General features: G+C 37.3%; 1 protein-coding gene across 1 annotated transcript in view; it reads left to right on the forward strand.

The window, feature by feature from the left end:
• KCNH8 (potassium voltage-gated channel subfamily H member 8) overlaps positions 1-14270 on the forward strand; it is a 207724-nt gene extending 193454 nt beyond the window's left edge. The window contains exon 18 of the mRNA XM_075085701.1: positions 10766-14270. Within this exon, the coding sequence (XP_074941802.1) occupies positions 10766-11476 (711 nt within the window). The 3' untranslated portion in view covers positions 11477-14270. The remainder of the gene's footprint in view (positions 1-10765) is intronic.
• The last annotated feature ends 1698 nt before the right edge of the window (positions 14271-15968 follow it).

Genomic DNA, 15968 nt, shown 5'->3' on the forward strand with positions numbered 1-15968 from the left:
AATATGACCACATGCAGTAAAACACTAAACCTTCCACACAGGGAAACAGAATCCAAATACCAGAGACAAATATTTCACTGTCCTGAATAGGGTTCACTCTCTTATTTTAAAATTGAGGAGGGGGGATCAGTCCATTTTTTCACATAGTATGCTACCTGTGAGACTTCACTTGAAATAAGAGATGCTTACTTCCCAAGAATTTTGCAGTGTCTCCTGGGTTAGAGACAGATTTCAACAACTAATTCTTGATTAAATTCAACTATTAGGTTGTCAGAAAAAAAGAAGTCATCACCAAGAGGTCCTTCTCTTTTTTACACAGGAGTGTGATAAAATCGGGTTCATCTATAGTCTTTGTCTGTCAAGCAGGTATTAGAAGCCCTGTAAGTAAGAGGAAGAAAATCTCTGGATATTTAAAAAGAGTACCACCAAATTCTGGAGTCTTGCTAGCTTGGTGTGTGAGACAGAATTTGTTTTCAAACTGCTTAACTGACTGGCGCCTGCACCAACATGCAGTGCTAAGTACTAAAATTGGAAGCCAAACAAGGTTTTGGTAGCTTCAGACATCTTTTGGCAGAACCTGAACTGATTTACATCTAGCCTGGATAGTGATAAAATGACATTAATAATAATGCTACAAGAAGATACAAATAACACAAAAATGTTGAAAATTTTCTGAAAATAGTTGTATTTACTGTTTAGTCACAGCAGAGAAAGATACCTTTCTCTGATTAGAGAACCTCATAGAACTTATAGAAGATTATAGAGCTGCATGAATGATTACAGAAAATCCTACACTCTGGAAAACGCCCCAGACTTAGTCTAGGAACCTAAGGGAATAATTATATTCAACTTTGCAGTATCTCTAAGGTGACTTTACTCCGTGGTGTAGAGAGTACATTACGTAGAGTACAGCTACACTAGTGTAGACATGTTTAAGATGAAGATTGTTGTTGGTGCCTTGCAGTACTTGGAGGGAGTATTCTCTACTTTCCAAGCTCATATTTTGTTTTCTAAGATGTCCCCTAGCAAAGAAAACAGCGTTCTGCATTCTGATCAAGCAAGACTCTTAAACATAGACACATTTATACATGTGAGAATTCTCAATTCAATGTGCCAATGCATGGGCATACAATATGGACAAATATTGGACTAGGACATAATAAAAAAGCATGAGGAGCAATTCTGAACAGGTGGAGATTTAGATTTCATAGGTAACACTCTGGGCTCAAATCCCAGAGACAGATGGGTATTCTCCAAGTCCTCCCATGGATCAAAATTTACAATGAAAAAACTGTAGGACTATAGGGCTGCTTAATTGCATATTCTACATGTATTCAAACATACCCCATCTGGAGTTTCTGAACTGACAATGCTGGCTTGGTACTTACCTAAATAAGCCTATGAGTAGGCTTGCTGGAATACACTAGTTGTTCCTTGGGGTTTTTCTTGTTACATTAAGTATTGAACAACACTTGACCCAGTGCTTTCATCATTCCATCTCTCAATGATGACTATTAATGGAAGATTATGACTGATGCTGCAGCAGACTACTAGCAGTAGTTAAAATACTGGCAGAGTTAGAAATTAACTTTTCTATTCAGACACGTGGGGTCCTGAAAAAAAAAAAATGAGAAAACAGGTCACAAGTAGCCAACAGCAGCAAACACTATCATTAATACATTTCCCAGTGGAGATCAGAAGTCAATCAACAAATGCAAAAATAACTGCTTTCATGAAAGGCAATTGTATGACCACAGTTCACTAATTAGCTTAAAAACATTTCAACTCTTCGTTGGGGGAACAAAGACGTGCATCTTCCCATTCAGACATTCAATACAGTCTGTTGTTAGCAAAGCAAAGCAGAGTTACCCCAGAGAAAAATCTACCAAAATAAAAAAGAAAGCTATATCCTGCTTAGATATCCAGTGGAGCTCTTAGCAGTATTTTAGGTGTATGACATTCACTACATAACCCAAAAGAAAGTTCATGTACCTAAGAATGGGACTAACAGAAGACAGAGCCTTGATTTAACTTCTCAGAGTTATGTATTAACTTTAGGACTAATGGATGCACAGATTTTTTCTAAGGAGGGTAGGTTCCAAGGTCATCACTGTCACTTTATTAGGCAAGGTGAGAGAAACTTGAACACACCCCATATTCCAATTTATAGTTCCATGGTTTGGTTGCTCAGCCAGTTACCCAGGTTCTTCATTCCCTCACCTCACTTCTCATTTTGAGCCTGAATGAGATGCAATCTGATAAAGGGAATTTCCCTCCAGTTCAGTATGGCAAGTTGGAACAGAATAGGACTACTTAATCGCCTACCCTATTCACCCATTCCACTTAGTCTCAATGATCACTGAATAAAAAAGTTGTGACTTTCATTATAATTCAGTACGTTAGGTAAGTTGTAGGAAAGAGAGTTAAGGTTCAGGCTCTTGCTCCCGTAAAAACGCAATTATTTAAGCAATAGTTTCAAGATTAAGTGACCAAATACCCAAGAGCATGGCACGTTTTCTGAGCCAAGGCAAGCTTGATTCAAAGACCTGCTCCAAATTAGGTAGGGTGAGAATTTAGGAATAGGTCTTCTGCCTTACAAGTATGCATCCTTCTTTTGCAGAGGATTGTACACCCAACCTGGTCTTTCCAATGCATTTTCTGCAAAGACTGATCAAATAATTGTATCTAAACATTCAGCATTTTTTCAGAGGCACCATTTACCTGGTGCAATCATACATAACTACTAAGGATCCCAGAAGTAAAAACAGGAAACCACTAAGCAGATTTTCTGAGATGTACAGGTGGCCATAAGTCTAGATTAAAACACCAGCCTATCACTGTCCCATTGTCTGTATCCTACTAGGCTTTTAGCTCTCTATCATTTGAATGCAACTGTATGAAAAGACCATAGAAATACTTCTGTTTTGATTCAGTGTGCAAACCCCAAATCTTAATTACTTAAAACATAGACCAGTTAAGAAAATACCCACATTTTAGTAATAATTTTTCTCCCATAATTTGCGCAGTGCACATGTACATGTTCTCCACTCAAACACACAGGTACATGATTTCATGCTCAGATATACAGGACATCTGTGCAGTGCATACAGACAGACTCAGATTTTTTTGTCATGTCCCGTTTTTCCCATGTGTGACCCAGCTCCAGTGCAGCCTCCTTCAGCTTCAGAATTTGGGGGCTGATTTTATACTTTACCACATCCATAGACCCCACAATTACAGTACTAAAACAGTATAATGGACAGAGTACTCACATTTCTCCCATTCAACTGAAAAGCAAACATGAGGAAATATGAATACAGTTATGCTTTGTACTAGAAAATTGCCTTCTATTTAGCTGCATGTTGGAGCACTTAGTGGAAATTCAGCTATTTTTAATTTTAGGTTTTTAGATACAAGTGCTTAAAATACTCTAAGCATTTGGCACTATTCAGAAGAGAGAAAATTAATTCAGAGGGATATTTCACTTTCATCTAACAAAAGGAATAATCCTATATAAATATGTTTATTTTCTAAATCACTTAAAGAAATTTTATTAATAGATTATTTTAAAACATATATGACATCCAGCTACCAAATCTCATTCTCCTCTCAGGACAGGAAAAAAAGCATTATGTTTTTTAAGCAAAATATATTCCTCAATACTAAAAATGTATGCATACGATGGAAATGGTCATTCTATAATCAGTGCCAATGAAGAAAATTTGGTTAACAAAGTCAACTAGGCCTTCAGTTTTACATACTGTGAAGTTCAATTTGCAGCTTGAGAACTCATATAAAGAACACCCGTGACTTACAGTAACTAAAAATATGTTCTTTGTAATAAGTTCATTACCATATTATTCTGAAATTATTTTGCAGCAAGGCTATCATAATAATTCACTTTGGAAAATATCCTTCAATCAAGAAAAATGTGGCAAAAAGTGAACTAATGACATTTATTTATGATGAAAACTAATTATGACTAATCTATCCATCTTGGATTTTAGCTATGTAAATTTAGCATAGAAGTCGAGATATAAAACTAGTATTACTTGTGTTAAGAAATAAAAGCTTTCTAAACCATAAACACCAAGTAAACACATTTCTGTTTACTGAGATTTGCGAAAATATATTTTCCTTTTAGCGCTGACATTCATATTTCCAAAGAGCTCCTACCTTGTTTTGTCTCCTCTCTGCTGTCGTGTTTTGATGATTGAAATGGCTGATGCTCTAAAGCTTAGGTTAATTTGGGGTCTTTTAAGCAGGTCATATGGCACATACAGGGCATAGGTCCTATACACTGCAGTGTCTCTCTTGCACTTTTCTTTGGTGGAAAGGCACCTGAAACAAAGAAATTAATGAAGAGGGGAAGCCATGCAGTGTAAAAATCAACTGGGCACCAAAAGCTGACCTCAGCTTTTTACTACCATGACAGATGACAACAATTATTCAGTTAACTCTCTAACAGGCATTTTTAAACCTTCTTGTGCTGAAAAGATCTATTTTCCCTACACCTAAATGTAACTCTTTATTGGTATGCACGTTTACTGCTTTTTCTCTTATGCCTAGAAGACATATGAAAAAGCTGATTGCCATTCTTCTTTAAAACAACTTTACAGTGGAAACATACTGTTCCAGCAGATCTCAACAAATCAAATTCACCCTGTCTTTCTTTGCCCGTCACACTTCCTAAACCCTTAATTGGTAGCATTTTCTTTTGGATTGTCTTTGGTTAGGTCTTTTAAGTCACTGACAGAGTACATGACCTCAAGCTGCACCAGCCTAAGTCACTCCTAGTGAAGAGAACCCTCTTCCTGTATCCAATAAAAAAAATTGTATTGATATATCCTGGGAGCATGATTAATGCCTGCGAAGTGTGATTCAGCAAAACTCCACAGACATTTTTCTATAATACTCTGCATAGGCAGAATATTATATTCATGCCTTTGACATTTTCTTTTCAGATGTAATGTTTAACATTTATCTTTGTTGAATTTCATATTACTGATATTTAAAAGTGAACATGAATTCCATTTAGCCATTAAAAATAAACATTAAATAAAAACAAATCAGGATAGGCTACTAAAAAGAATGTCTTGAAATGTCCTCCCAGGATGGCAGCAAGACATTGGTCATAAAGCATTCCAATCGTGTGTGAATTCAACTCGTGGTGATTACATCTCAGTCACATTTTCTTAGATGGTTTAGAAGAATGCCACATGGATGGTAACATCTGAGTAGTCTTTTGACAAGATATATATTGCATCTACAGTTTCTTCTTATCTATTAAACCAGCTTTTGAGTTAAAGAAGAGAATTACATTGTTTTGTCATGGTTTATTCTTGAGAAATGTATACTGCCTGTTTTCTTTTAACTAGGCATTTATAGAAATTGCATTCTTAATATTTTTGCCTGATAGCATACATACAACCTCAAGCTTTCTTTCAACAGTGCGCATTAACAGCTTCTCTTCTCCCAGCCTCCTGGGATTTCCATATTCCTCCATTTGCTCTCAGTCAGTAGCTAGTCAGTCAGAGTTTGTCCCTGATAGTTTCTGGAGTCCTTGAAGCAGTAATTTCCAAACCTGGTTTTCTTATTGCCACTATCATGCTGACACTGTCCTGATTCTACGCCAGCCTGATGGCTGCATCCACATCCAACAATGAAGAGCCACAAATTATTAGAACTGCAGTTTGGGAACCCTTATTCTAGACTGAATTTCATGGGAGCCCTTTTGACTTGAATACACTTAAATTATCTAGTTCTTTATATTTTTCTGTTCTGTCCTTACTTGTTTAATAACTATAGCAATAATCTTAGTGTCCTAATTTACCCAGACAGACTGGTTGCCCTGGAACTACCCAAGAGCTGGCTAGAGAGTCAGCAGAGAAACCAGCAAATCTTCTTCTACTCCTATACGATAAAGTCAGTTTCACAACCTTCCAGATTTCTACATTTATTTTGCTGAAACTGAACCATCATATCATTGCACAAATCCTGTATATTTAATCTGAACTCAGATTAGCTCAGATTTTTTCTTCTGCAGCTAGCTTTATTCCTAAAGTGCCATTAAATCAGAAATGTCTGTCACCATAATACCGATTGCCACAGAGGTGTTCATAGACAATCAGTGAAAAGTCTGTCTCGGCTCAGTTCTCATTTCATTCATTCATTCAACAGTGTGCTTACTGGGAAACCATATCAGCAGCTAGTTAATCTAAGCTTTGGATGACAACTCGTTCCGGCTGAAAGTGTCCTTGACTTTATGAAGCACCAGAATAGAAGAAGCAATGAAACACCAAGCAAGGGAACAGAGAAGCTGCCATATGCAGTGCAAGCCAGGCAGCTTCCTTGCGTTGCCAAAATGCAACTTCCAATTCTCAAGAACCAAATTTCTTCACGCGTTCAGAGTCATTGTAGGAAGATGTCCGGGTGAAGTCTGAATTGCAAAAGGGAGTAAACCACAGAGAGAAGAAAATACCAATGTATTAGGTGTCTAATTAGAAAAAAAAATGCTTATTCCAGATTTATCCAAGAACAATGAGATATAGGCATTCTAGAGGTAAATTTAACATTAAAAAAAAATCTAACTGTTGGAATGTGCCCTTCAATGTGCCCTTGTGGTCAAGAAGGCCAACGGTATCCTGGGGTGCATTAAAAGGACAGGAAACTACTGGAGAGAGTCCAGCAAAGAGCTACGAAGATGGTCAGGGGGCTGGAGCATCTCTCTTATGAGGAAAGACTGAGAGACCTGAGTTTGTTCAGTGTCTAGATGAGAGAGGACTGAGGGGAATCTTATCAGTGCCTATCGATATCTAAAGGGTGGGTGTCAAGAGGATGGGGCCATAGTCTTTTCAGGGGTGCCCAACGACAAGACAAGGGGCAATGGGCACAAGTAGGAACACAGGAAGTTCCACCCAAATATGAGAAAAAACTTCTTTCCTGTGAGGGTGCCAGAGCAGTGGAACAGGCTGCCCAGGGAGGCTGTGGAGTCTCCCTCTCTGGGAATATTCAAAACCCGCCTGGATGCATTCCTGTGCCCCCTGCTCCAGGTGTGCCTGCTCAAGCAGGGGGGTTGGACGAGATGATCTGCAGAGGTCCCTTCCAACCCCCGCCATTCTGTAATTCTGTGATTCTGTGAATATATAATGGAAAAAAAAAAGAAACGTGTTTAATCAATATCATTTAAACAAAGCAATAATCGCCATTATCATCTTATATTATATAGAGATTTTCGTAACTTTTCTGGAAAGGTTTAATACAATCATCTACATGCCTACTTAACTAGATGGAACAAAGTATTCAAACTGCACAACTGTTTAATGCTGGTAATAAAGAAAAATACTCTTTCTACTGAAACTGTAAGATTTGAAAATGCAAAATATAACTACTAAAACCTATATTGGTCAGGGCATCAGAAAGTATTATTATTAAAGTCCATATGTTAAAAAAAAAATCTGCTTTTTCAACCTCTGTTTGAAAGATATTTCTTCTTTATAAAAGTCTGCTAAAAAGGTACCAGCACATTACTTTTGACCAGCCTGAGAAGCACCTCTTGCTAGTTCAAGCTAAATCTGTATAAATCCCAGTTTCTATATCAGGAAACATTGCAGTATGTTTTTCAAGGCCTAGAAACTGTTAAGGCAGCATTTCAAGTATATTTGGGATCTCACAGATAGTTTTAAAGCTGTCTGCCTAGCACAGCGGGAACCACTTGTACAACTAGCTGTATTGCCTAGCAATAATCACTGAACTCCTGAAAAGAGAATAGCCTTACCAGCATGCAAGGAATTACTCCTTTTGCTCAGGAGGAGACTGTACTGCTTTCAATTTCTGTTTCATAGACTTAAAATTCTTTTTGCTTTTAATCTCTGTTCTTTTGCACTTCCTGGAGCACTGTGAAATTGTTAACATTATTGATAAAATTGTTCCCTGTTACATCTGCTTATTTACATCTGCTCAAGAATCTCTGCAGGGTGTAAAAAGGATAGCATAAACAGTATAGTATTGATAATAACAGTAATAGTATACTACGTAAGTATAAGTACAATAATATAGAGATAGATGGTAATTATTCATACATATATAAGAGATTTAATCCTGTAAGATCAACAGTTTGTGAAATCCAGAAAAGCTTTTCAACTATCCAGAAAATTACATATTTGCTTTGCCTTTGTGTTAAACATTATCGGTCCAAACTGATCTCACTAAATGGTGGTCAATTTCTAACAAAGTTTGGCATAAAAACTTAGGGTCTTAAACTACCATACAACTGGAAACTCTTAAAGCATACGTCAACGGCTGGTTTATCAGGTTAGTTCCTATGACTGTGCGAGAGCAAGATTATGAGAAGACAACACTCTAAGAACCCACTGAAATACCAAAAATAGTATCTGGGCACTAGAGCAAGTTGTAAATTAACAGAAATTCAGGAATGCCACAAGTACTGATGCTGGGATTGATTTTTGCTGTATTGCCTCAAAGAACTGGCAAAAGAAAAATGTTAAAGAATAATTAAACTTTTAAAAAGCCTTTCAGTAACCAGAAATGCAAGAGAAAAGCATGGACCAAGCCAAACAAGATATGTTAAACATGCAGATATTTTCACACAGCATTCATAGTTCAGATAAGGTGCATACTCATAAGGTAGTATCAATTTTCCTGTCTACACAGCTGCAGAAAGCCCTGTAAAATGGATGCAAGTTGGGAAACTGGGCACAGAGAACAAAGTTCCTTTATCTGCTAGGATAGAAGACCAGTGATGGTCCTAAAAAAGAACTGACAACCACTGAATCTAGGTAGCCATAGGTTTGGTTGCCCTTCTTCCCACTTTCTTCCCAGTTCCCAATAGAGCACAGAAGTTCTTGCATGGTTGATTTGTCCCGAAATCTCACACTGTGGTTCTTTACAGCCTGACAGTACGAAGAACCTCCTCTGGCTGCTCTGACCCCACAGGAAGCCTGTTCACAAATCATTTTCCTCATGTATTTTAATTTCTCACTTAAAAGAAGTTAAGATGAGCTACCAGATGTTCAAAGTTTAATCTCAGCTGGCAGAAGAAGATCTCATGGTTATTTTCTATCTAGCGTGACTTAATTAGGTAACAAGGCAGAAAGAAAGAGAGGTGGAGAGACAGAGAGAGATCCTGTAATGTGCCACTCAAAAGCCTCCTCCCTTCAAGCATTTTCCCTCCAGGGGTAGCGTGATCATTACAAAACTATTAAACAATATGATGGGTTTGAACTTTTAGCTCAGAAATAAATTAATAGATGTATAGGATCTGTACTGGAGCTTCCTATCTTCCTTCTAACTCAGAATTTCTTTATAATTATTGTGCCTGTAGTAACACAGTCAAACTCAGCCTGAAATGTCTTTTCAGCAGATTTCTTTGGAACTGTCCTGTCAGAAAAAAGAAAATTGTATCTCTGCTTCTGATTACATGAAAATTAATTTGTGTAGGGCACCTAATCGGTGGTGTCTTTACTTCAGGGTGAAGAAAGGCCCCCTGAATGAGCCTTTTTTCTTTTTGATAGGTGGTTTATCCTTCTGAAGATAAATGTGCAGTCACGCCTTTTTTACAACAGAGTATTTTCACTAGGATCAGTATGAGAAACTCTATTTTAACAGTAATGACAGAGGTTTGACATAAATTAGATTGATTAGCTACCAAGGAGACAAAGTTCATTTCTAACTCTTGATAAGTTCATTTCCCTTTATTAAAAATGTTTGACTATTTTGACTTTCTGCAAAATTTTCCTAAAGAAGGACAAAGGAAAGACAAACATATTTGAAATGGTGAGTGGGTCACTTTAATGTAAGAGTTAGGCTTTTCAATTCCCAAAATGTCCTTGTAATGCCATAATAAATGTCCCCATTAATGTTTATATATCAATTTACTTTAAAATACAAATTCAGAACCTGTCAATCTGATCCCCACCCAAAACAGCAATTTTGGGGAGTTTAAAGACTTCATGTAATTCATGTAATTAATTGCATGCTATCAGTGGTTTCAGCACTGAAAAAAAGAAAAAGGTCTAATAGAAAATATGATTCTTCCTTTTGCACACACACCAGAGTAATCTGTGCTATGGATGACTATCTGTCTCAGTGTTGTAAGCAATACCTTTCAAGCATAAACATAACTACACAGAAGCACACTGTTTCATAGCCTTTTATATTGTTTAAATGTTTAGCAGTAGCATGTAGTGTTTAGACTGCCCAGTTTCTTTTCTTCTTTTTTATTTCCTGTTTTTAGTAGTAGTCCACCAGACTTTCATGTAACTACTGCTTGCATCCGACAACTTCGGGTGTGGGTTTCTTTTATCTTATTATGAAGACAGCAGGATATTTCACATGTATATTTCTGAACAAGATTTCACAAGACCTCATTTTTATATCATTCACCAGTATAAGATTGGTTAATAAAAAAATTCTATGCATTAGAATATTTAATGATTGGTCAAGAAGCTATTGATGTCATATTGCCACTAGAAATCATCTCAGTTCTGACCCTCAGGCATTCTTTATATAGAGAGTATCATCTAAAATCAGATCAATTATGCCTACGGTATTTCCATCATACATATTTATTGAGTTCCTTTAGTTATTTCAATATGCCACAGGAAGTGTAACATGTAGCTGTGGCAAGGTAGATGGATGGACTATTTCCCACATGATATTGTTAGAAGGAAAAAAAGTATGCATGTGTGTGTTTCAGTCATGACTGCATAAATAAATACTGTGATATTTTGCCTTGCTGTAACAGGTAACAACTTTAACCCAAGAAGTCTCACAATTAAGTAAGGATATGAAGAACGTGATGCACCTTCTGGAGAACCTGCTTACATCCCAGAAACCTCCAGGGATCTGTGCTGTGCACAGCATATCTCGAAGCCCTACCCTGGAAAGCCTGCAGTCTCGAATGGTTTGGACTACGCATCAACCTTGCACACACATACAAGCTGGGAACTTTACTTGCACCAAAGCACAGTTTTGCCGTGGCAACACGTTATGTGACATTTGGAATACAGATCTGTCCTCTGTAGGCAGCAGTCCCCAGAGAACTGAACCCAACCTGCAAAATTCTATGGACAGTGAATTTTATTATACACCAGGCCTTCACAATTCCCCCTCCCAGTATCAGGTAATTCAGAAAGACAGTTTGCAATTTTTAAGATGCACCTCTCCCCATTCAGACACTACCTTGACTCCTCTTCAGTCTATTTCAGCAACTCTTTCTTCTTCAGTGTGCTCTTCATCAGAGACATCGTTGCATCTCGTGCTCCCCAGCAGATCTGAGGAAGGTAGCTTTAGCCAAGGAGCAATCAGCTCACTAAGCCTTGAGAACCTGCCAGGATCATGGGACCTAGAAGGAACAGCTGGTGTAGTATCTGCACAGACCCCAGATTTCCCAGTAGACATTGTGACAAGCACAAGGGATGTTAAAGAAAAAGATTACCAAGCCATAGACGTATAATGAGAACCAGCAAAGTGGTACTCGAAGCATGTTCCACAGCTGCCAGTTTTAAATGTAGAGAATATGGCGAGACTGCTTTATTTGACCTTTTCTCTGGCAATCACGGAGACTTACAAAATGAAATGAGACTTACAAAAATGAAAATTCAGATTTATAGAAAGTAAGAAAAGGTATTGCCAGTTCATACTACAGAAAAAAAAATTTCTAGATTCTAGAAGCATGTTGAAAAGCATCTTGTATACAGATATAACTTACTGGTCTGTTTGGCAGACTTTTGTGATAGTCCAAAGACCCTGAGGGTCAGAGCAGCTGGAAGTCTAGGACAAAAGAGCTGTCATGGGTGGCTTTTGTTCATCGAAGCAAAGGTTTTCCCTGAGTGTCTGACTGTTGTTCCCAAACAATATCTATGGCACTGTTTGCTTCAGGTGATCGTGGGTCCTGCTGGTCTGTTTGTCAGTTCTGTGAAGGCTGAGAGACAATTATTGATGCATGTCATCTAGACAATCAACCAAATAGAGCTGGTAGAGAGTGGTTAGTTGTTGCACGTTATTTGTCATGTAAATGAAACCTCTTAATTTATCTAAAAACACTATTTTTATATACTTGGTATGAAACGTGTACTTAAAAATTATTTAAAATATTTATAAGGAAAATAAGAGTTTGTTTTCATTTTGGTAAAGGCTTGCAGTTTTAATAAGAAATTCACTACCATCATGTATTAGATCAAATACTCTTTATTGTTAAGATATTATGTAGTTTACAAATGGATTCTCTTTTACGTGCATGCAATTCACAATGAATGTATTCATGCTGATGGAATACAAATAAATTAAGGAATTATTTTATTTAAAAAAATAAAACAGCTGGAATGTTGTATCCTATACTAAGTCAGCTATCACTACTTAAAATGTGAATTGTTATACTGATAACATTAAGTATCCTTGGTTCGTGTCTTAGTATTGCAGTATTATTGACAAGACCAAGTCAACATTTTATTACGCATCCTTGTTTTCGGATTTTATGTATGGAGAATAAAAATAAGAGGGATGAAAAACATTGCGTAAATTGCGGAATATTAAAGGAGAAACTTACAATGGTTTAATCAAAGACAAAGGACAAAATTTAGAAGCGTTACTGATTTGATGATTTTTACTTACATACGTGAAAACTAGCTTTGAACAGCCAAAAAGAAAAGAGACTATAGGTTTGTAAATTTTTTAAATCCAGAATGTGATTTAATGCCCAAAGAAAATTTGAAGGTTTTTTTCAGTAACTAATGCTTTAGGAACTAATATTGCTACAGTGCAAGTAGAGCTATTGCTTTGTATTGGAAATTTGATTTTTATATATAAAGGTGCGCAGCATGCATCCCATTTGCATGTTCTGTAGCAAGCTTTCTAAAAAAATATGTTTACTACCCAAAATAAATATACTAAAATGAAGAAGTAAATTAAGTTTCATTTAATAATTAACACAAACTGGTGATTGTTATCAAATTAAAATTTTTACAGAGCACAGATTTATGTTTAACTTCTTTAAGAGGTTTTTTTTTTCTGAAAACTTCAAAGACTAAGTTTATTGTTAACATTTGGATGGGCACTGGAACAGAAATCACAGCTGATACTCTGTGCCTGATTTACATCCTTTCACATCCTTGTTCCCACTGGTATAAATTAAGGACAAAGTGTCATCTCCTATTTTGAGCTGCCTGAATTTTGTCAGTGTATCTACACTTCAAGATGTGTGTTTATATATAGGTTTTCTTATTTTCCCTCTATTTCAGCTTTTATTTAGTTTAAGGTTAAATAGAGAAATTCTGATTAAATAAGGCATGTCTCAGAAATACAAAAAATTAATAACAATTACTAGCAAATATAGCTCTACAGTATTTCTGCAAACAATCCTGGCTCACCTTTACCGATCTGCCATCGCCCCCACCACCACAGGGCAGGGCAGGAGGATGGGTCTGGGGGAGGCTGCCTGCTCCCCACACTCAGGGCAGGTGCATGCTGGCAGAGCCCCCCTTGCCAGAAATCAGGAGCTGCGTAACATGGGGCAGCAGGGATGAGCTCCAGGCAGAGGAGCCAGAAGCTCGGTGGCAATGCGGCGCTGCCTCGCCTCGGCAGCAGCCAGCACACCGTATAGCCGTGCGCCTCTCCTGTCCTCGTCAGAGAGTGTGGGTGCTGGTTCCTTGGTTTGCACGGGCACATGCAGCACAGCTGTCCGCAAATCCGGATTCTTCGCTGCCACCTTCTTCATGCCACACAAGGTAACCTGTTCTCAAACTATTTCATTAATAAAATATACAGGTTAATCCAAGCTCACCATATCCCAGCCATGTACGACCATATCCCCAGTTTGTACGACTGGGGCTGTATCAAACATACTATTTGTTTACCACGCTTAATTCTGAATATCATTTAATAATTTCCATTACATATATAAATTGGGAGCAGTGTTTGCTTTCTCATTTGATAAGCAATACACAAATCGTTATGTATATGCTTTAAAGTTTTGGCATTGTTTTTTTTATCCTAGTATAAATGCTGGTGTTGTGAGATTAAAACTGGATGTTTTGTTCTCAAGTTTTTTTGTTAGTTTTATATAAAAGTGTAAAAAGGGCAGCAGAAACAAAAAGCTGCTTTCCATAAATAGCCATAGCTTTACTGTTGTACATTTAATTCTCGAATAAAAAAAAAAAAAAATGTGTGGTAATTGAGAAGAAATAGCACCAGAAAACCTGTCCTAACTAGTTCCTTGTTTCTGCAAGTGCCAGATAAATCCTACACAAAGCTGGCAAACACTGTGCCATTTGTATTGGCTACAGTTTCAAAGAACATGCATAGCCATTACCTGGATTGCAGAGAGTCTGTAAGATGGCATCACACAGATGAGCGTACAGCCTCCCCAGGGAAACCTCCAGGGACTTAGGAGAGGACAAGTTCATTCCAGGCCAAAACCAAGTAAGGGAAGAGGAAGGTCAGCAAAACAGAAATCTGGATCTGAAGGGTAAATCTATTTTAAGCTCCCTGACACCACTATATTATGAAAGCCTCAGGAAAAGAATCCTCCAAGCAGATTTTGTTGGAAAATATCTGGCAACCAATGCAACAAATTTCAGTTTTGAAGGTAAAATGTCAATTCATAGGGACAAATGGGAAGGCACATGTATTTTGGAAAGGAACCATAATTTCCAAACAGGATTGCCATGAGCAGAATAGTTCTATACACAGCACAGCCATGGAGGATTTCTGGTTTTAAAGCAACAACCATTGTAATATTGGAGTGTTACTCTTAAACGGTACTCATTATGAACATCAGCGCAAGCATCCAATGCCCTAACGTGCAGCAGCCCAGCTCAGACAACTTACTGTATTCTTTTTTGCACAAAGTTTTACAAAAATAAAAGAGCTCATTTTTGTCTACAGATTGTTCTGCCCGTCTAAAATTCTGTATCAATTTACTTCCTAAATTTGCTGCATTTTCTTCCTTTCTTGCCTTTTCCATTACTGTTAATTTCTTCTTCTCTACAGTAACTGTTCTCTCGTTCTATTTGTTTTCTCTCTCTTTTTCTCACCTGTTCTCTTCTCTTTATCTCACCCTTTATAACATCATCAGATTCAACCATTTATTTCCTCATTTCCAGCCCATTTCCCTATAAAGAACCATCTTAGCCTGCCACTAATGAACTAAGTGGTTACTGAACTCAGTCATCCAGTAGGACAGCAGATTTGGTCTGTGTCAAGATTCAGGGGGTAAACTGCCATCCTTTAACCAATATCTCATGCACCTACCTTCTCACAATGCTGCAGTTGCCTCCATTGACAATGGGAAAAAAAGGCATCAGGGGAAAAAAAAGCATTGCAAAAAGGAGAAAAAATCAAAAAACAAAAACAAAAGTAGGATCCTCCATTAATTTTCTCCTGTTTTTTGCTTTTATAGCTTCAGATATATTTTTTAAGACATGCATTTGTGTTTTGCTCATGATAGCTATTAGATTCAATTTAAGAAACAGTTTTGCACAAATTCTGTAAATACTCATCATTGTTTTAGAAGTCATACCCATCTCTTGTGATAATATTGCTTTGACCTGTGTCCTGATTATCCACCACAAATAATCTACTCTTTATTTAGTACATCTGCTAGCTACACATGAGATTTTAAAGCATTTTATTTCATGAGGCAATTTTGTAACACAGTGTCAATAGCCTCACCTCGTAGCTTGTAAAAAATCCTGTGTTTCGCAAAAGAAGTTTTGGGATGAACCAAATTGTTCTCAACCTTTTCTGCATCTTCTTTCCTTACTCAAAGCACTTGGTACCAACACCCCTCTCGGTGGGACACGTTGCAGACATTTGGTGCTGTTGGTCTTCCACAGAAAGTACACAGTAACATTCTCATTTTCTAGAAAAATCCTTCTAAAAACTTACCTCAGCATTAAGAGAATGAGGCTATAGCTGGGAATTTGGGCAGCAACAGAGCGAGCAATGAG

Source organism: Phalacrocorax aristotelis, chromosome 2 (genome assembly GCF_949628215.1).
Source record: "Phalacrocorax aristotelis chromosome 2, bGulAri2.1, whole genome shotgun sequence".
Lineage (NCBI taxonomy): Eukaryota > Metazoa > Chordata > Aves > Suliformes > Phalacrocoracidae > Phalacrocorax > Phalacrocorax aristotelis.